At 50.6% G+C, this 21913-nt stretch overlaps 1 protein-coding gene across 1 annotated transcript; it reads left to right on the forward strand.

Moving 5' to 3' along the window:
• The first annotated feature begins 8332 nt into the window (after positions 1-8332).
• Positions 8333-17167, forward strand: TAB1 (TGF-beta activated kinase 1 (MAP3K7) binding protein 1). Its single transcript, XM_086469255.1, has 11 exons — positions 8333-8365; positions 9210-9346; positions 9539-9692; positions 10303-10389; positions 10954-11092; positions 11558-11671; positions 14025-14136; positions 14245-14389; positions 14791-15013; positions 15284-15440; positions 16492-17167. The coding sequence occupies exons 1-11, from the start codon at positions 8333-8335 to the stop codon at positions 16697-16699; spliced, it is 1509 nt and encodes a 502-aa protein (XP_086325381.1). The 3' UTR covers positions 16700-17167.
• The last annotated feature ends 4746 nt before the right edge of the window (positions 17168-21913 follow it).

Consider the following 21913-nt stretch of genomic DNA (forward strand, 5'->3'; position numbering starts at 1 on the left):
GGGAAGGGTCCTGCCCTGCGCAAATGCGCTTTGCCTTCCACTTAGATGGGGAGGAGGTCGTGGTGTGCAGAGAATTGGTTGCGGCCAGACTGAGGTCTCTGAAAACCAGTCTTAGTACTTGCCATAGATTATACCGTCTTCTGTATCATCTCAGATCCTGCCTGTCTTTAAAGTCTCACCTAGGTGGCAGTAGTGACTCTCAGATAGAGCTAGTATAGACATTATTCCATAGTCCTCATGATTTTGCTTCAAGTAAAGATATAGCTGTGGAAGCGCGCTCTTTATTCCGGGATAGAAGTAAGGTCTATGTGTGAAGACGGTCCCTAAAGGGAAATAATTCAGCAAAAGCCACCCGGACAATTTTCCCCAGCACAGACATCTCGTAGAGCACAAGGAGCGGGGTATGCCTTGCAGCCGCGAGGAGCTCCATCCCCCCGGCAGCCACCCTGCTCCACACAACACTGGCCCCAGTAGCAGAGATCAGGAGCAGATCCAAAATCCATAGGTGCTGCCCCTGAGCATCCAGCCTATTCTCTGTAGCACCCTTAGGAGTCGGGAGGATGGGACACAGGTCTGGCCTGTGGTTGTGTGAACACCTCATCTGGAGGACACCGAGGTTACCAGTCCTTCCCCTACTCCCAGTGTGGCTCCTCTCCAGCTGCCCCACAATGACAAGAGAAGGGGTAGAAACCGTAGAGCTGCAGGCCCCAAGAGGGAAGGGGGGCAGTTGTTCTCCGCTGTATATAGGCACCGTTTCTGCCTGCTCCTGTCAGCAGACTTGCTCTGCCGGTGGCTGTCCCCATGGCTTGTCCTCCCCATGGCTTGCCACCCCTTGCTGGTGGTTAACCACTGGTGAGGACGGGAGAAGGGGACCAGCTGGGCCTGTGGATGCACCAGGAGGGACTGGGCACACACCCCTTGCTCTGTGGCTGCGAGCGAAAGCAATACTGTAAATAGGAGGGGTATTTTTTTGGAGGGAAGCCCCTCGGGCTTCTTCTTCTGTGGGCTCAGCCTAATATTTAGGCTCGGGAGGGGGTTACTTTATTGAGAGAGGTTCGTCATGACCATGGCTGTGGGGGGAGCTCCCTCCGGTCTGTCTCTCCCGCTGGGGGAGAGGAAAGAACGAATGATGAGGTGGAGGAGGAGAAAAATTAGTTGTACTCACCCAGACTACTCATCTGTGTCATCCTTCGTGCTTTCGTTTTGGGTGTGTGTGGGGAACCAAGAGGAGGAGGAGGAGGCTAAAAATAACCAGCCCTCAGCACAAAACTGTTGTACTTTGGGAAGAACTGCCCATCACCTGTCCCCTCTCCTCGGTGAGGGGGTGAGGGACCAGGTGCATGAGGAGAGGTACGGACCATACATGGGGGGTCTACTTGGGGGCTCTGTTTTGGGGTGTAGCACAGGAGCGTCTTACACCCCTTCTCCCATCAGTTATGCAGACAGCTAAACACTGTTTGGGGCTGACTAATGAGCAAGCTTTTCTTGATCCTTTTTGGCTTGCTTCCCTCGTGTAACCAGCTGATGGGCTCTGGTGGGCTTGAGGGAGGAATAAGCCTCCCCCTCAGAGCTGGCACTTCAGTGAGACATGAGCCAGGTGGCTTCATCCTGGGTTCCTGCCCATCTCTCTGTCCCTTTCCTCCTTGCTTTGTGCTGTAGGAAAGGCTTTGGTGCGGCAGGGGACACTACAACAGTAGATACTCAGGCGACTTCTTGCTTTTGCTCATGGGAGAAGACATTCTCCTCGGGTTGATGTGCTTTCAGCCTTTGCAGTGGAGGGTTGGTGGTGACAGACCTGGGGGTGGGACTCTCCTTGTTTGCATGTAGCTCTTTAAAATGCAATTCCCAGTGGCATTTGGCCGGTTCTGCAGCTGATGAGAGATAGGAACCCACACAAAGGGTTGGTTGTCTTAGCTTAGGCGCTCCTGATAAGGTCCTGCCTGTTTCTGGTGATCGTAGGCAAAAGCTGAGCAGCTGGCGGGAACAGGTCCCTTTTTGGTCCTAAACATGGGTGAGACCAGCCCCACTCCAGCGATTAGGAGATCAGAGGGAAGGCTGTGTAAGCAAAACGATAAGGCAGCTTTCTTCCCCCTCTGCCATTTGTCCAGATTACAGAGGATTATGCATCTCCTGTTGGGAGCAATGGCCCCTTGATGTCTTCTTATCTTGTGAAGCCCCCAAGTAAGGGAGTGTTTTGTGGATGTAGGGGCTGCGAAGGGCAAAGGGACGATGAAACTTTGTCCCAATTCTACCTGTGGCTTCAGTCTCCTGACGTGTCCCCATCCCCGGCTCGCCCATGTCCCCCCCACACTGTCCGTCACCTCATCGCACACCCTTCCCCTCCGCGTTATTCCTGGCAGTTCCCTCAGGGGAGGGGGCGTCTTTGTCCTTGCACCCTCGGAAGCACTTGGGAGGACGCGGGAAGGCAGCGTTGCGGGGTGGTTCCCACAGGAGTCTCGGCTCCGGTCCCCAGAGCAGGTAAAAGGCAAGGAGCCCAGCGAGGCCACCTCATGCAGCAAGTCCAAACCATCCATCCAGACAACTCCCTGCTGCCTGTGTGGCATCTGTAACACCACCTGGGCTGCTCTGCCCCCCTTCCCCTGCCACATTACTGCCTGTGTATAGTATATATATTATATATATATATTTAAAAAGATGTATAATATAAAGCTATACATATATACGTATATACGATGACTCATGGATGGCCTGCTGCATACAGGATCCCCTGAGTGGTCTTGTCTAAACCCGAGTGTCCCTTCACCCCTCCTCCCCCTCCGCCCTTCGCCCCCGTCCGTTCCGAAATCCAACTACAGCGAACCCCGCCACCTTGGCACCTGTGTTTACAATGTCCTATATATTTGTGGTTAACAAAGTGAAGGTGGTAACTACTGGTGTCTCAATAAAGTTATGACGTTCAAAATAACCAAACTATATGGAAAAAAAATGGTCTGCATTTTCTTCTTTTGGTGGGGGGTGGCCTTTTTAGCTCAGTTCTCTACGAAAGCACGGCTTCTGTGCTCCTGCATGGCCGGCCGGCAAGTTTAGTGATGGTTGGTGGCTTGAATGGAGGAAAAAGACCTAAAGAACTGTCCTTACGGAGATATATATTTCAGGGGGAGTTAATGGTTGCCTGTTTTGCTTGGCCTAAGTTTCAAATCACACACACCATCAAGGGTCTCTTACCAAGTGTCAGCAGGGAAACATGAGAAGGAGCTTGACATGCCATGTTAGAAGAGAATTCTTGTTGTGAAAAGGATATGGGTATAGGAGGCATGGATGGGGGACATACAGCAATATAGGATACAAACCTATATGAAAATAAACATCTGTATTTCCACACTCGGGGAAGCAGATCTGTTTATTCCTTTACGTGTCTTTACCTCTCTATTCATCTATGTGTGAGCATTGCTCGGGTGTCTAGCATAGTACACACCTCCAAAACATAACCAAATACTGGGAAACGAGAGCTCTCAGGGCACTGCCGACAGTGGGTGTCAGTAATCGATAGCCCACCAGTAAAAAGGATCTCATTTCAGCCGGCTCTGCAATAAAAATAAAATTCAAAATCCCATCCCGTGCTGATGCTTAGGTAAAGCTTCCTTCTCATCCCCTTTTAATGAGCCTGTCACCCAAGAACCCGAGTATCACATTTCCCAACCCCGAGCAGTTTGAGGATGGTAAGCAGAGGCACGTGATGGCGAACAGGCTCTGTCCAGTCCTCCAAAGTGTGTCCCCTCTTGGTGACACAACTGAGCACAAACACGCTGCAGCTTCACATCAGGTTATATGCAGAACTGCTGACAGACCCATCTGTTTCTTGATTAATCTCTGTTTGGACAAAGGCGCTTCCAACAGTCCCGCTTGTGGGGTGGAAGTGTTGTGGAGATGCCCACAGACAGGCAAATGTCTGTGTTGGCGACAGGTGGAGTTAAAAACTGGTGACACAAGGTGTTGCCAAAAGCAAGCATTTAAGATGAATAAGACTCCAACATTACTAGTTTGTTTGTGTCTTCTAATCATTTGAAATCTAATTTTGCTTTCTGGTATTTCAAGCTCTTATGAGTCATGTTTTGAAGGTTCTCCCTGCAGCCATGACATCTAGAAATGTAATTCTATTATAAAGTTGTTTTTTTAGAAAAAGTTCACATAATCCCAGGACTCGAGGAGATGAGACTTTGTTTAGTGACTTAAGGAATTCTAAAGGAATTAGAATATAATGCCATAACAATCATATGTTTTGGCACAACTGAAAACAACCCCATTTCCCACCCTCAAAAATCCAACTGGCTTAAAGCTCTGTACAAATTCTGTTTTGCAGCAGTATTTGGCTCTCTCTCAGGGGGATCATCCCTCTCTCACCACCCCCCCTTCCCCTGGCAGTAGCTCTCCACGTTGGCTCTCCACCTCTCTGGAGGGTGCTGGGGGAAGGAAGCTGCTGCTTCCAGCCCCCCTCCCTTAACGCTTGTTCTCTCTATTGCTCCATCTCTTGTTTCTTTGCCATTCCAGCCTGCCTGGACATAGCGGCCTGCAGAGGAGCGAGGAGCATTAGGGCATCTGCGCCTGTGGAGAGCATCGGGCTGGAGCCAGTAGAGGTAGCTGGGAGACCTCGGGTGGAGCTGTGTGCGGGCTTGCAATGCCACCCCTCCACCATCCCCTTCTGTAACGGTCTGCTGTCGGAGCAAACCAAGTGCCACAAGCTGGCTCTGTCAGAGAGCCCCTTCTCTTTTTTTCCGTATCGCCTCCTGCAAGCCTTGCCAAAAATCATGACTTTCCTTTCCGGCCCCTGCCTCCATTATCACCAAAACAAGGCAGAAAACCCAAATCTCCCTAAACATATCTCACACGTGACCAGCAGAGAGAAACGAAATGACGTGATGGCTTCTGCCGGCAATCCTGTGTTTGCCTCCCATTGTGTTTCCAGGCACCTACAGGAGCACTGCGCTGGGGCTGCCCTGTGCTCCCTGCTCCCCACAATCATGTTGTCCATCTTTTATCCAGCGACCCAGCAGTGACCAGGCTTCTTCCTTTTCCACGGCGAAAACATTGGTAAAAACAGGAAGGCAGCAGTACAGCTTGGCACCAGAAATACCGTGTGTATAATCCCTAGCATCAGGGACAGGGAAGCCATGAGAAACAACCATTATAAAAAGAGAGAGAGGGAGGAATGGGAAATGTGGGAGTTTAACATGAGAGAGCGAGCTGTGGATCTGGTAGTCACTGAATCATGTAATTCATTCATCGGTGCATGGATGATGAGGTTCAGTGACCGATATCCTGCATTCTTGCCGAGATTTTGGCTGCATGAGAATACAGCAGGGTAATTTCTGAGAGGATTTACAGAAGGTAAGAAGCATAAATAAAACAAAGGATAAAATAAGCTTGATCAATACAGCCAACAAAAGCTCTGTTGGTGCAGTACTTCATTTTGCGAGTGCTGCATAAAGCTATTGGTCTCTGTGAGGAGATATTCATGAAGCAGCACACCAGCTTTGGTAGCACTTCCCTTTGGGGGGCCGTGAAATGCTGGATAAATATACATTTAGCCCTGCGGCAGCTTCATTTGGTAAATCTTGCTGTTCGCTTTTTGCAGGCCAAGTAGTTAATTGCCTCACTCAAGCTTAGGGCAGAAGCTCAGTGACAGAACCACAGGAACATCCAGACAGAATCTGGCACAAGTATTTTCACCAAGAAAGAAATGTTTTGCACCACGTCTGTGTTCCAGCCCAAACGGGCAGGAAAAAAATAAACCAGAATGACAAAGATTAGTGACTAGGAGCTGAAGCCAGACATTTAAATTAGGAACAGGGCACATTTTTAACTGCAAGAGGTGACTAGTCACTGTACAAACAAGGAAAGTGGCAGCTTTTCTATCTCCTATCTTTAGGAAAGTTGTTTTGCTCTCTCATCAAGATCACATTCTGCCCCAGTGCACCCACACACAGACTCCGCTCTTGTTAGTCTCAAAAGGACTCACTTATGCATATAAGAAGACAGAAACAACTCTTCAATTCCCAGTCCTGCAGTGCGATACACGCTGGCAGTCTCTGAGCACACCCGACGCCTTGCTGATTTCAGTGGCGCTCTGAGGTCTGCCTGTGCTCATCAAGGTGCATGACTGCAACCTTGAATGTCGTTAAATAAGCATAAGCTTCTGCTGCAATGCTGAAAAAGTGACATTGGCGTTTAGAGCAGAGAAGCTCACCTGTTGCTTTTTAATGACATAGACAATGCTGTTCCACACATGTTTCTGCAGCACCAGGAATTCTTCTTGATACTGGTAAGAAAACAAATCTTCATCAGTGCTAAATCTGTCCATCGTACTTTTAATTTTAGTGCAGACTTGAGACCCATTCCTATAATTATTTGTACCCACTCACAGCTTTACCCACAGGAATATTCCAAATGACATTGGTGAGACCAAGCTTACACAGAAAGCTAAACATGCGAAACCTTGTTTGTAGACTAAAATTCTGAATTTAGCATTTTCTTCTGTCTTTGGCCAATATAACCTTTGAAAAAGTAATTCTATGTACCTAAGTCTGCTTGAATGGCTGAATATTTGTGAGCCTTGTGTGAAGGGGAAGGATCTGTAATCTTTGTATATTTGGAAGAAAAACATGTAACAAAACAATAGACAAAGGATTTACAGGAAAGGGAGGTCGAATCCTCCAGCAGGATCCCCTGCAGCAAAAACCATCGTTCCATAGAATGAGGTTAATTAACTGGCAATTACTTCTGAAGTGCATCTGAATCTAATATATTTGCCACAAAGATGTCATTAAAGGAGTATCAGGCCACTGCTGGAAGTCAAGACTACTCAACGCTCCCACCCTCACTACAATTGCACTGCTACACATGACTGAAACTGCACATCCCTCGTGTTGGAGCCCCCTCAGCCTTCATTCACACAGGGAAATGTGCTCTTCCCCAAGCCCACCGCTGCTGCAGCCTGCCAGCCGGCCACCACTCCTTTCAAGATATGCCACTCACACACCCGGAGGGCTCTTCCACTGATTTACAATGTTAAGAAAGTGGTGAGAATGATTCTTGCGTCTTCCCTCCTGCTCCTGCTGAGCTGATTCAATAGAAACAGTCCCTCCTGAAACAGCCTACCTCAGCCTGGAAAGGATCTTAAAGAAGAGCAAAACCAGTGATCTCTGGTTTTGTCTGGATTGTTCAGGCAGGCACAGAAGTGGTTTTACTGTTGTGCCTGACTCAAGGCTACCAAGGAATGCTCCAAACCACGGTGTGTATTGAGAACCACCAGCGAGCTGTTCTAGACACCTTCCCATCGCTGGCCTGAGGGCACGATCCCACTATGTCCTTGTTATGGCCTGCAAAAGAGGGTGGGAAAGGGCTGTAGATCACCTTTGGTTGGAGATGACCTCCAAGCTGAGGCAAACGGACAGCTCTTGTGGTGTCTACGGAGCAGCAGTGCAGCTGAGAGCTGGTATCTTGGCCTTACTTGGGCTTGGTCTTCCCTAGAAGTTGCACAGGACACAACACGGTGCTAAGAAAAACATTTCAACACCAGGCTCCCTCAGGCTTCCTGGTGCCTATGTTACCTGAAATAGAACCAATTAGGCCTTAGCTACAGGCCTGGTCCTTCAGGCTGCACCCAGGGTGACCCCATTTCACAGGACCCTCATACCCCTGTCCCCTCTCCCTCCCCCTCCACACACGCTTGCAGTGGTGGCCAAAAGGCGCTTCTTTCTCACAGGACCGAAGGCCTCAAGGTGAGATTCCTCCATCTCCCCTGGACAAGAGGAAGGGGTAATGACAGGGGAATTTAAAAATATTTCACTTCTGTGGGATTTCTCTCCTCAGGGGGGGTGAGCTGACGACGCTCTCCCCTCCAGCCATGAAGGCAAGGATCACACCGGGGCACCACCACAGGCTCCCGCAGGGGCGTACGCGCTTCTCCAGGGTATCATTTCGGGAAGCCACGCTTTCAAGCGCCCTCAAAACCGGCACGACAGCGCGACTTTAGGGCTTGAAAACGACGGTGCGCGGGAACGGCGCCCGCCGCCGCCTCAGCGCTGGCGACGGACCCTGAGGGGCGGCGGGTGGGCGGGGCGGGGCGGGGCGGGTACTCGCGCGTGCCTGCGCTGGCGCGCACGCCGCCGCTCCCGCCTATTGGGCGGGGGGAAGGGAGGGGCGTGGCCATCCCCGCGCAAGTGGGCGGTGCCGGTCGCCGCCGGGGCGGGGTAGGGGGAAGGCGGGTTGGTGGGGAGTGGCCGCTCTATCTGTCCGACTCGGCTGCTCTGGAGGAGAGAGGCGGGCGGGCGGGGTGGGGGGTGGGGGTGAGGGAGGTCGCTCCTGCTCCAAGATGGCGGCGCAGAGGAGGAGTCTGCTGCAGAGTGTGAGTGGCACCTTCCCCCCCTCCGTGCACACGCGCCCCCCCAGGTGGGTGCGAGGGGGGTACCCGAGCCTCCTCCTCCTCGTCCGCCCCCCGCAGTGCCGTGTGGGAAGGGGGAGGCCCGGCGAGGGCGGGGAGCGTCCTCCCTCAGTGGGGAGGGGGGGGTTGCTGCCCTCCCGCCCCCTGTGCCGCCTGAGGGCAGGGGGGCCCAGCTTGTGGGGGGTGGCCCTGTGTAGTCATCGGTCCCCACCTTGGGCTGACCTGCCGCTCTGTGGAGCTGGGGGGGGGTGTGGGGGGGTGCGGGCCGTGCCTGCGCTGCGGGCTTTTGGGGGGCTCCGAGGTGTGAGGGGGCAGCTGGCGTTTGCAGGCCGAGTGTGTGCGAACTGGCAGCGGGCGCCAGGGAGATGGTGGCCCCAGGGATGCCTCTGTAATTGCTGGCAGCAGCAGGGCCCCAGTCCCAGTGTCCTGGGTGGGCATGCTCCAGCGTGGAGCCGTAGCCTTCCCCGTCCTCTCGTGCCACGGATGCGTTGAGGGGTCAGTGAATAGCTAAGCTAATGTTGTGCTGTATCGAGTGTAAGACTGGGGTGCAGATTTTACTTCTGGCTGCTTGTTGGCAAGAGCCAGGGGTGCGGCCAGAGCTCCACTTCAGAGGGAAAAGAAGTGGTAAGCGATCCAGTTCTGCAGCAGGGAATGTGAAGTTGTTGGCTGGGGTGGTGTGCTACCCTGTTGACAAAGGGAGAAGGGCTGAGAAGAGGGTGGGGATGGACTCGTAACCTGTACTGGACCAGGATCCTCACTTCAAGCTGCTTGGGGTTTACATGGTCTCTTTCCTCTTTTTGTTCCCCAGGAACAGCAGCCCAGTTGGACAGATGACTTACCATCCTGCCATCTCTCTGGGGTGGGCTCAGCTCCAAACCGTTCCTACAGTGCAGATGGCAAGAGCACGGAGGGTCACCCCTTGGAAGATAACTGGTTAAAATTCAGGTAAGTGGGTTGCACCCAGGACACAGACTCCTGCAGACTCAAGGGCAGTAAAAGTGGTGTTTAGTTTTGTCACCCAGGACTCAGAAGAGGGGGGTGGGGCCCGAGCATGCAGGAGGTGTGTGGAGGAACTTGTTATGTACGTCTGTGTCTCGCAGACATATGTGACCTCTTTGCTTCTGCCCTCTTTGGCAGGAGTGAGAACAACTGCTACCTCTATGGTGTCTTCAATGGCTATGATGGCAACCGAGTCACCAACTTTGTGGGTCAGAGGCTCTCTGCAGAACTGCTGTTGGGCCAGCTACACGCAGATCACAGTGATGCTGATGTGCGTCGAGTTCTACTCCAGGTAAGGAAGCTTTGGCTGGGAATGGCTCTGGCTTCTCACGCTACCCACCTCCTCTTTTTGCCACCAGGGGAGAGCCGCATCTGGTTTCTGTGGGAGTTGGAAACATCTGCCAATGGTTGCAGTTACACTCATCCTGAGCAGCTGTAGTGCTTTGTTTCACTCCCACCTCATGCCCATCTGTCCCCCTGGCTCTGTCAGCACAGTGCTGAGAGCTCTTCAGGAAGCTGCAGCTATCCTTCACTGGACATGTAGGAACAAGTCAGCCTGTGAAGGAGATGACAGTGAGTGAAAGGGGGAAGTTAATGTGTGGGGAGATGGATTTTTGAGTGTACTTTCTTGAATGATAGCAAGTTCTTGCAATCAAGAGACAACATCAGATAGGTCTCTGACATTGCTGTGAATGTCATTTTTATGTTTGTCTCCTGTTTTGAGTTGTTGCAGATTATTTTTACAAGCTGTTAGCTAGTTGCGCTGAAATAATTGTGTTTCAATGTGGTGTAGTGATCCTTGAATGTATGTATGTACAACGATCATCCACTTTTATGAGCCAGTCTTGAGGAGGTGGGGATGGGTAGCCTCAAAGGTAGTTTCTCATTATGGCCTTTTTTAGGCTTTTGATGTGGTAGAAAGAAGTTTCCTGGAGTCCATTGATGATGCCTTGGCAGAGAAGGCCAGCTTGCAGTCCCAGCTACCAGAGGTAACGTAGCCTTAAGAACAGGGGTTGCTGGAGGTCCCATCCAGATTGCTGGATGAAGTTTGGGCATATTAGTCAGCCTGGTCCGAGAGAGGCTGTAATTGAAAATTATTTCCTGTGGTTCAATGCTGGGAGCTTGCGTGAACTGAAGCAAGCATCTCGGTCCATTTCCCGGAGTTCCCACTGTTCGTACTGGCACTACTTAGACCTGTCACTGATTATCTTAGTGAGAAACTGAACATATCATGGAGAGGGGTTCAACCTGTACGTGTGGCTCTTCCAGGACAAAGCCATATAATGCAGATGAGAGGCAAGACCTCAGATTTGCATGGCATCTGGGCAGGGGTGGATTCCGTTCTTCAGGTGAACTGGGCTGTTGTCTCTAGAAGCTTATCAGAGCGGTGTTACTTGTTAGGATTGACCAAATATAATTATGTATCCTCCACAGTCTTGGCACGAGGCTAAGACATGCCAAGATGACTCCCCTCCCTACAGAATTTCGATTCTAGCCGTGGTTTCTGCGTTGTGGATTCTGTGTTTAAGCTTCCCCCTTATTTTGGGTTCCAGGGTGTTCCTCACCACCAGCTGCCTCCTCAGTACCAGAAGATTGTGGAGAGATTGAAGGTTGTAGAGCAGGAGATCTCTGGAGGAGCCATGGCTATTGTGGCTGTTGTTCTCAACAACAAGCTCTATATCGCCAATGTGGGTGAGTTGGTTTTTGTCAGCAGCTCAGGCTAAGCGTTTCTGATGATGGCTGCGGTTCTAGGAAGTGAAAGAAATCTGAATGTGGGGGACAGTGTCTTTGATCTGTGGCCAAGGAGTGATATCGGGAAGAAATCAGCCTGGCTCTTTATCTCTGCAGATGTTGGCTGATGCAATGTGTGTGACCAAAGAACAGAGGGAGAACGGGTTGAGAGGCGGTAGTGCAGGTTCACTGAGAAATGGAGAGCTCTCTTGCTGAGGTACCAGCTCAGGCCTGGATGAAGAGCTGCCTAGCAGGCCTACTATGCTGCTAGCAAGGCTACGCTTTGGAGATCATGATGAGACAGTACAGGAGCCTATCTCTTATTTTCTGTCTTTATTCCCCTCTCATGGTCCTTTTCCATTTGGATATGTTCTTCCTCTTAACGGCAGAGCTATCTGGTGCCTCATCTCGCTGCTCCCACTGCAGGTACCAATCGGGCACTGTTATGCAAGTCCACAGTAGATGGGCTGCAGGTGACTCAGCTCAACGTGGACCATACCACGGAGAATGAGGATGAACTCTTTCGCTTTTCCCAGCTGGGTGAGTGTTGGTTTTCATGTTCTTATATGGAGGCATGTGATATTCTCAGATATCTGGGGCACCAGGAATGACTCAGGCCGCTGGAAACAATAAATGACCACAAAAAGAAGCTTGCTGTGGTTTCAAATGACAAATTCAGTGCCTTCTTTTTCTGTATGTCTAGCCATTGTGAGGCTACAGGGTAAATTCAGCTCACTGAACCAGCAGAAAACTATCTTTTTTTTTTTTTTTTTTCCAAGTTTCGAGAGTTAGTTTTGTGTCCAACTGCCAAACTGACATTGATTTGCCCTCCAGCTATGTGGTTGCTGGATTCGATAGGAAGGCAGGAGTGGAAGCACACAGCCAGAGGGTAGAAGCGGGGTGGACAGTGTATGACTGCTCCTTTGGAGGCAAACCACAGTTATGCTGGGTTAAGTTCTGTGTGATGCCACGCCCTCAGGATGGTGTGTTTCAATCTGCCTTTGTACAAGCTGCTGCATAAAAAGCAGCTATGCTTCAGACAGAGCCAGGCCAAGCAACGGCATTTACTGCTCTCATGTCAGTAACTATTGAACTCTTAATGCTGACATTTTGCTTTAGGCAATTTCCCTTCTCCTTTACAGTATTTGACATGTTTTCTTTCTTGGTCTAGAGCTAGCCCAGACCGCTTGTGTGATTGCTTGTACCGAGTTCTTATTGAGAGACTTATGTTCTCTACCTTTGTTTAGGTAGATCTAACTTGGCATTCTTCATTAGGTTCATCTAGTAGATATATTCGTACCTGGTGAGATTGTTGATGTGATTTCCTGCTGCTGAGTCTTATTTTATTTTATTTCTCTTCCATTTCCTCTTTTACTCATACTCATGCAGCAGGGGTATGTGCTACAAAACAGAAGACCGAGTACAAGAATCCAGGGAAAGAGACCTGTTGATTGCCTTTCTGCTGCCAAAAGTGCAGAATTTAGCTGCAGTCCGTAGCAGAACAGGGATCTGCTAGAAATACTGACCTTAACTTGGCGCAGCAGTGGCTCCCCTGCTGGCAGTCCCAGCAGAAGGGAAAGCCTGTGGAACAAGCCAGTGTGCACAGGCTGCTTTGGGGGCCTGGAGGAGGTTGTTGTAGGGCTAGGTTGAAGCACAGTGATAAGAGGTAGTGGGGATAGTGTTAGTCGTGATGGTGCCTGTGTCGCACCTCTCCTGGGGGAAGGGAGGGAGCAGTCTTAGGCCTTTGTGGCCCTTCACCCAGCACATTGCAGCTCGTTCAGTGCTCCAGGAGAGCTGCTGTGATTTAGACACCACCTCTGTGGTGTGCTGCGAGCCTCCCTGTGTTTGTGTCTGTCGATAGCGTTTATCCCCCTGCCAGGAGCTGGCAAATGAGCCAGGCCATGTTGATGAGTCAGCTTTGGTCTGTAGCAGATGGCAGAGTTGTGTCTTACTGCTGGGGTAGGTGTGGAGCCATCTGTGCAGTGAGGCTTGGTTTGACTCAGAGGGAGAGTTTCAGTTGGACCCCTGCCTTCACCTTGTACTGAGGACAGTCATCCCTAGATAAGATCTCAAAAGAACATTTTCTGCCTGTTAGCCTTAGGTATAACCAGGAAAAGGGAATTGCCAGAACAGACCAGGTAAGTGGCTCATCCGCTCTGAGTCCTGCCTCAAATAGTAGCAGTACCCAGATGGTCCCTGTTAGAACCTTCTTCAAGATGAGATTCCTTCCCAGCCCTTGCCAGAGGTATATCCCCTTAATTTTATTGAAATAAATACGTGTTTGGTCATTACCCTTATTTCAGGAGTATCCCACATCAGTTTGAGCACTTGAGCAAATTCAGTGCATCTTGCAGATAGTTCTCCCTTTATCCCTCTGCAGTCTAGTGTATTAGTGAAACTGTCAAGGCGGAGTTTTGGAGCGGGGATCGATGACAGGTGGAAGAAAAAGCAGAATCCTTCACATAATGTTTTCCTCTCTCCTGCCTTCTCCTCCCGTGGCACAGTCTAGAGCTGACAGGCGCAGATGTCCCCCTGCCTTTTCAGCGAGAGCCTGTGCGCCCAGGCCAGCTGCCGCTGGTGGCTTTGGACCAGGACGTGGGCTTTGTCTCGGGGCCAGCCGTTGCGTTCGGAGTGCGCGTGTCGAGTTGTGTGCATCGCTCTCCTTTTCTCTCCTTCCCAGATTACAACTAACAAAAAAGTGTCCCTTGGAACACAGCAAACTGCTCTTCCTTTTCTCCCTGTTGGGCCCCTGACGGTTCTTTGGCATCTCCTTTTGTCTTAACAGTTCACTTTAGCTGTGGATATTTCTTTTCTCATTCCTGACAGTGTAACCAGAGGAAGTCCTGCAAGATTCCCAAAGTCAATTAAACTTTTTTGTCTTTCAATCTGGCAGGCCTGGATGCAGGGAAAATAAAACAAGTGGGAACTATTCGTGGGCAGGAAAGCACTCGGCGCATCGGAGATTACAAAGTCAAATACGGCTACACTGATATTGAACTGCTCAGGTCAGAAAAACTCAACTTTGTGGTTTCAGGCCCTCCTTTTCTTCGTGACCCATCCATTCTCACCTACTCTGTCACCATTAAATACTAAATAACATTGTCTCTTTCCAGTGCTGCTAAATCTAAGCCTATCATAGCAGAACCTGAAATCCATGGAGGGCACTCGCTGGATGGGGTGACTGGCTTCTTGGTGCTCATGTCTGAAGGGCTCTACAAAGCGCTGGAGGCAGCTCATGGGCCTGGGCAGGCCAACCAGGTGAGCCTGCTCCCCTGGGAAGCGTTCCCTTGGCTATTGTCTCTGGCGGTGTCAGCTGCTCTCGTACAGACTTTTCTCCTTATCTGTCCTGTGAGAGCTGGCCAGGTTGAATGCTTGGGCCGCCCCATTCCAGTCTGTAATAATATGGGAGCTGCTTTGCCAAGCCAGTTCTTCTAGGCAGCTGCCTGTCCTGTAGGAGTAGCCTGTTAAAGGGAATGGGATGATTCAAGGCACGAGGGCACAGATCAGCAGGTGAGACTGTCGAGCATCGCAGTCAGATGAGTTGCCATAAAAACTCTCAGATCAGATGGCAGGAAAAGGTTTCCTCCAAAATGTAAACATCCTTCCTCCTTCTTTTTTTTTTTTTTTTTTTTTCTTTTTTGCCTGCCTTCACTGTTCAGGAGATTGCAGCCATGATAGCCACAGAGTTTGCCAAGCAGACATCGCTGGATGCTGTGGCCCAAGCAGTAGTGGACCGGGTTAAGCGGATCCACTGCGACACTTTTGCCAGCGGTGGGGAACGGTCCAAGTTCTGTCCCCGGCATGAAGACATGACGCTGCTTGTTAGGAATTTTGGGTACCCCCTGGGTGAGATGAGCCAGCCCACGCTGACACCAACGCAAGGTATGTTGGGGGGAGAATGAGGCAAAATGGAGGGTGTAAGATCTCTTGGTCGGTCCAGCACTGACCTAACATTGGGAGAGGAGATACTCGGTGTAGAAAGAATTTTCTTATTAAAGGGATTATTGGCTTCTGAGATGTAGAGTCTGTGACAATTTGACAAAACACAGTACAGCATCTAAGAAAGGCACTTTAATATAAATTATTGGGTTCTTTGGCCTTTCTTTATTGCTGTGTACCCCCAGTCACTCGTCTTCTTTTCTCCCTTCTCAGGAGGCCGTGTCTACCCAGTCTCTGTGCCGTATTCCAGCTCCCAAAGCACGAGCAAGACGAGTGTCACGCTGTCTCTTGTCATGCCTTCCCAAGGCCAGATGGTCAATGGTGCCCACAGCAGCTCAACTCTGGATGAAGCCACCCCCACCCTCACTAAGTAAAGTCCTGCTCTCTTGCTACCCACAGTTTTTCCCTGCACCTCACACTGTGTCAAGTGGTTGAAAAGCAGAGAACACCTGTCAGTTACCTGTCAATCATTCCCTTATCTGGAGCATGGCCCTCCTGACTGCAGTACTGACAGCCAGCATAACACGTTAGCTGCAAAGCAGTTGTGTGAGGGGTGGGAATGAGTAAAGCGAGCGGCTCTGAAGCCAGCTCTGGGAACGTGCCTTGGGAGCAGCATCTGCTGCTGTTTGCGGAGGGCACTCTGGCAGCGAGCAGCCCATCTCTTTGCATCTTGTGTGCCAAGTGCGTTGGGTGCTGTGCGTAGGGGGAGTGTGGGTACCCTTCGTTTTGATGAGGAAGGGCGGCTATGCAGGTCACCTGTAAGGCTGCTGGAGAGGCTGCGCCGCACAAGTTGACTTGAGGCCAGGGTAGATAGAAGAAAGGATAAAGGGTAGAACTGGGTCGTATTTGGACCCACTTTGCAGGATCGTACTAGTTAGTGGCTCTGGTTTAGGTTCAGCCTTTGGCACAGGGCGGTGTGTGTACGCAGTGCAAAGTGAAGAAGCTCTCTGGTTATTGTGTTCTGGTAGCTCCAGAAACAATGAGGCTGACGCACTAGCGCTGCTTTGGCTGCAACACAGGTCACGCAAGAATAGCTTCCCTTGCCGCCAGACTCTTCCCGTAAAGCTCGTACTGTATGGGTATGGGCACGCCAGCAGAGTGCATGCTGCTTTTTTTTCAATTTTTTTTTTTTTCTTCCAATTTTTCTTCATGCTTCCTCCCCTATGTTCCTCAGACAACTGGTTGTATCTAAGGCCTTCCAGTTACATGTTAATTGGGTATCTTTGGCAGTCATCGATTCCAAGCAGTTCTCAATACTTCTAGTGCTCTGATAGAGCCAGAGACCACAAATTTTTACCTGTTTGCTAAGGATAGCTTGATCTGTGAGGAAGCTGGCACTTGTTCTGGTGCTTTTCTTGTCCAGTGCAGCAGATGGGGAGAAATAAAAGATGCTTGTTCTTTCCCTCTTTTTCTCTCCGTAGCCAAAGCCCAACCGTGACGCTGCAGTCGACTAATACTCACACACAGAGTAGCAGCTCAAGTTCAGACGGCGGTCTCTTCCGCTCCCGACCCACCCACTCACTCCAGCCAGATGAGGATGGGCGCGTGGAGCCTTACGTGGATTTTGCAGAGTTTTACCGTCTTTGGAACATGGACCATGGTGAGCAGGGAGCACTGATTGTGTCCTAATGCGGAAATCTGCCTCTTCCAGACACCCTGCCCTCGGCTGCGTGAGCAAAGACTGAGGCAAGAACGAGAGCGCTCTGCCGAGGGCCGTGTCCCACCGAGAGTTAACTCCTACCCGGGAGGTGCTGAACACTGGGCTGGGGAGCGTGTGCAGCGCTGTCTACACACGTGGTGCCTGTGCCATGCACCCAGCCCTGACCAACCTCGTTCCCTCGGAAGCCCTGTGAATAGGGGAAGGGGTCTTGAATGCAACCCTCGCTGCAGGTTTTTGCAAACAAAGGTGCAGAGAGGGCTCCCCCTGGATAACGCGGGAGTAGGGCCCTGTACAAAGGCTCTGTGTGTGTGTGCGCGTGTGTAGGTGTACGCGTGTGTGCCTGCGCGTGTGCGTGCTGTCATAATGTTTCCACAACTCAATTCATAATGCTGTGATTCCAGTGTTCAACTCCATAGAAGATACCTCTATTTTGCAGAATAAATAACTTATAGCTACACTCATTGGCACCTATGTGGCTTGCTCTCTTCCTTACAATGTCGTGTGTGGGTGTGACAGCTCTTCATGGTGAAACCCTCTGTTCCTCCAGAATAGGGAGTTGCACCTTGCAGCAGGGAAGCTTCTGTTGTAAAAGTGGCCTGAGCCCTTGCAGGTGACTTAAAAGCGTCCCACGCTTACTTTTTTGCTGACCTTTGGCACTGGATTATGGCTTAGAGTTAAACTGTAAATTCAGATTATTGGTTTTTGCAGGCAAAATGCACATTGTTTCCCTTAATGCAGGCCATCTGGAAAGTTGAGGGCAGGTGGAGTTTGTAATGCAGCTTTCCTGTGCAGGGTTCTGGTATCACACAGCAGGAAGTCACATGTGGATAGAACCAAAACTTGCCTTAAAGGTGCAGGTGGGCACCCTCGTGTCAGAGCAGAGAGGAGGGGTTCTGTTGGCCTGCTGGCTATGCATCATGGCAGCCGAGGCCCGGACTATTTGGCAGAGGCGTCGGGATCACGGCAATCTTCCTTTTCATTTCAGGCTCCTGGTGGCAGGCGGCAAGCAAGCCTCTTCCCTCCCTCCTACAGCCTTCCCCTTCAGCCTAGCTTGCTGGCTCCCTGGCTAAGGAGCCTTTCCCCAGCAAATGGGGAGGCCTCCGGGGTGACTGCTGTGCCGCAGCGCCTGGTGCCTCCGTGGGGAGTTGCGATAAGGCACCAGGCAAAGCCAAGAGAGGGCTAGAGGAGGTTGTGGGAGAAAGGGCAAGTGAGGGAACCAGCCTGCGTTCCTTTCTGGGTGTATTTTTGCTTCCAGGCTGGTCCCTTTCGGAGAGAGAAGGGGAATGGGAAGGGATCCAGGTCAGCAGAGGATGCTACAGCTAAGGCCAGTGTGTAGCCAAGCCCTGGTGCGTACAGGTTCAAGGCACTTGTGGCGTGCCAGCTTAGACAGGAGCAGAGGGGGATTTATCCCTCTGGATAAATCAAATGGCACTGAGTGCCCTGAGGCGAGATCTGGGTTCACTGAGAAATACGTGGGCAGGATCAGAGCAGTGAGACACACTTGTTTCCTTGGAAGGCACAACAGGGATCCCTCGCACGTAGGTGGGTGGCTCTCCCCGACTGCCCCTTCCTGGTCCTGCAGGAACGGCTTTGCCCTGCGGGGTTTCGTGTGAATTGTGTGTGGCTCTCGGCTGCTGGGATGCCTGCAGAAGCTCGTGCTTCCCTGCCCTCCTGTAGTTCCCAGGAAGGCTGGGTGTGCTGAACGTGCCGGCACAGGTACCTACCGCTGAGACCCTTCCAACCCTGGCAGGGAAGTGGCATTCAGGGGCACAGAGGGAAAGGCAGCAGAGCTGTGTGAGGTTTGCTGCCTTGTTCCGGAGGCTGACAGAGGCAGGGGCTGGCAGTCCCTCACCCGTGTCTTCTGCCCTGTGAGGAGCAGGGACTTTGGGTATCTGAGCCCAGCCTGGCCTTGTTGTCCAGGACCATGCTGAAATGTCGTTTGACCTGGGAACCCTGTCCTTTCCTCCAGGTTGTTGTGTGGCTGTTTAATAGGATGGTGTGGTCCTGGTACGAACTTAAATGGAGTTGAAGAGGTTTTATCCTATTCTGCGTTCCCTAACCTGGCACTGATTTCAATAGCTGTATAAACAAGTCTTTCTTGCTGATTCTCCCATCCCATTTATCTATGGTATTTGCTAACTTATACCAAGAACAGTTCCAATGGGAAATATTCCAGCATGTGGATGCTCCAGATAAAAGTTTAAGAGTTGCCAAACGCGCTTACATAAAGCAGATCACGCAAACCAAACTTATCCTTTGGCATAATTACCAGTTTATGAAGTACGAAATAATAAAGTGGGTAGAAGTAGGTGGATCACACTAAGCTGTGTGTGTACAGCTGTCCCGTCCCACTCGGTTGGGTTTGGGGTAGGTGAATCTTTTGTATCCTCTCTTTTAAAAGGGAGTTTTCCTTTGCACGGCAGAGACCCTTTGCTTGGCAAAGCTAGCGAATTAGTAACCCTCTTTGGTCAGTAGATGGCAGCAATAACGCACTTTATTAGTAGTAAAGTTTCACAGATCGGCTAAAGGTAATGTTTCATAGATCGGATAGAAGTATGGCTTTCCCTAATTCTATCTAATAATATGGAGAGAGGAAGAAAGGAAGAAAGAAAGAGAAAGAAACATCACCACTCCTGGGGTCCAGCGATGTCTCGCAGGTCTGGTCTGATCTTTGGTTCTTCGGTGGTGGGTGCACACCGGTGTCTTGATTATTGGTATTTTTATTGTCCCTTTCCATCAATGTTTATGAGTCCTGTTCACGTTACCCCCTCCTGTTCTCACTTTTCATCCTAATTAGGATGCAGGCACAGTATATAACATTTTGGGGGTTCCAAGAGGGTTTTGTCCACTATAGATAAGGGACTGGACTTCCTCAAGTCCAGTGTTTGCTTGTAGATGAGGGAGTGGGCCTCCCTAAGTCTGGAAACACCCTTGTTCTGCAGGGTTTGTCTGGATAGGGGAGGCTGGGTAGCACTCCAACTGAAACCCCCTTATCGATCATCTCAGCTGAAGTTTCTGAAGGGGAAACCGCTTCACCCTCTCATCTCCTTGGAGCAGGCTGGGTTTGTTTGCAAAGCAGCCTGGTTTTAGGGCTAATACATCAAACTTGCACTGTAAACCAAAATATGTGTCTTTTGTTCAAGACACATACATAAAATCTGCAAAACAGGTTGTTTAAGGCAATAAATCAGACTGTCCTCCACAACAGCCACTGGAAAAAAAGATGAGGAAGGTAGGTTTTCTGTACATGCTATGTAAGCCATGGCTTAGGAGCCTAGGTCAAAGAAACAGACTGAACGTTGTGTATGGGGGGAAGGAGGCTCGTGAGCAAATGTTGGTATTTATTATTGTCCTTAGGGAGTGACGGGAAGATGCAGGCTATAACAACAGTGCAAAAACCTCCTCTCCCCTGCCCCTTTAAAATGAAAGAGTGGATGGAAGAGGACGGAACCAGAGCTATCTGGAGAAACAAGAGCAGGGGCCTTTTTGCAGTGTAGTGAAATTCAAAACCACTAGAAACCTAAAGTCCTAGGCAGAAAGAGAAAAACAGCGCAGCTATGCACCACAAGACTGCTGGAGAGGAGCTGGCGAATTAAGATCTGGATATGCAGAATAAGTCTTCCATAAAGGCAGCTAAGCTTATTTTCCAAGAGCTATCCCCCCTGCAAGACAAGGGTAGACATAAGAAGCCCTGTCCGTGGAACGGGAGCAGTGGGTGCTGGCTGAGGGTCGTTGGAGGGGCTCAGGCTGTGACTGGCGAGACAGGCTGGGAGGAGGTCCCTGTCCTAACGCTCCTGGGCAGCTGAGCTGAAGCAGTGTGATGAGGATTCGGCAGGGCCGAAGATGACTCAAACACTTTAGCTGCTCTGGGGTAGGACCAAAGAGATACGCACCTTGCTGCATGCCAAAAACCAGAAGAGACTGGAAAGGGCTTTGTAGACTCCCCGCTGCCTTTGAGGACTTCCAGAAAGCTGACTGAAAGAGGAGGCCATGTCAGGGCTGGTTTCAGTGTGGAGATGGGGCTTGTGTTGCTCTGGAGTCGAAGCGGTGCTTCTGTCCTGAGCCATCCCCAAAAGCCTTCTCTCAGCTTGCGCTCTTGCTCCTCCCTAAACCACCATTATCACCTCACCAGGTGGGTGCCCGTGTGGAAGACAGGAGATGGCCCATCATCCCTCCCATTCCTAATTTTCTGTACCTCCTTGCTTCTCCTCCTCTGAGAAACCTTTTCAGCAGCCCAGTGGGGAGCACCCAGCGCCAGTGGAGAGGGCTCGGCGAGTGTTGCATTTCTGCTGCCCCATATATCTTGTGGTCCCAGACAAGCAAGGGGGACCTCTGCAGCACTGGGAAAGGGTGGTTTCCAAAAAATGCTTGGCAGGATCATGTCTACCCCAGCCTGGGGTCTCAGCTGGCAGTTAGTGCTCAGCTCCAGTACACAGCCCGTGGGCAGGTCACACAGGGCTTGGGTTTTCTGCAGCGGCCGAGGCACCAGCCGAAGCTAACAGGGTCTGGTTTGTTCCCATTCACCTCTTGCTTCGCACTCAGTTGCTTTTGGCACACCCAGACTTTCCAATAGAGAAGAGGCACGTGGTGAGTGAGTGCGTGCCACTCAGTGTCACCAATGTTCCCCGGACCATGCAAGGGAAGTGCAGCATCCTCGACCAGAGTCTCTGCTCCCTCAGCTGCCATGCTCTGAGGAGTAAGGAATCTCCCCTTTTTCTTTTTCACCTCATTAAGGTTTGCAGAGTGCTAGGAGATAGCAGAAGGGTTTGTGGCACCACTGAAAAAAATGCTGCAATTGGCCTCCTGTCGTTGTGGGGCAGTGAGAGCCACAGCTGAAGGGTGAAGTTGCCTAAAATATAAATATTTTTTTTATTTGATAGCTAATAGATAGTTGTTTATATATAACAGTCTGATTTTTCCTTCACTAGAAATTCTGAGGTAGGGCTTTTAGAGTAATCCTGTATAGTTCATTACTCAAGTGACTCACCTTTCTCTGGTTAAGAGCATCGCTGGCATCCTAAAATGTCAGTGCCGTTAACGTGAGTTGTAAATAAACCACCAGGGATGGTTTAGGTATTTTAAATCCTATAGCTCTTCCTGTAAGCATAGGAATGCTATTCGGAGTATTCTGGCTAAAATTCAGCGCGAGTACTTGTATTCTGCCAACTCCAGTCCCCTCCTGG

This window comes from Leptosomus discolor, chromosome 1, assembly GCF_034619465.1.
Source record: "Leptosomus discolor isolate bLepDis1 chromosome 1, bLepDis1.hap2, whole genome shotgun sequence".
Classification (NCBI taxonomy): Eukaryota; Metazoa; Chordata; class Aves; order Leptosomiformes; family Leptosomidae; genus Leptosomus; species Leptosomus discolor.

Coding starts and splice junctions, on each gene's coding strand:
- TAB1 (XM_086469255.1), top strand. CDS start 8,333: ATGGCGGCGCAGAGGAGGAGTCTGCTGCAGAGT. Junction 8,366..9,209: donor GGAGGAGTCTGCTGCAGAGT/GTGAGTGGCACC, acceptor TTTGTTCCCCAG/GAACAGCAGCCCAGTTGGAC. Junction 10,390..10,953: donor TGCAGTCCCAGCTACCAGAG/GTAACGTAGCCT, acceptor TTTGGGTTCCAG/GGTGTTCCTCACCACCAGCT.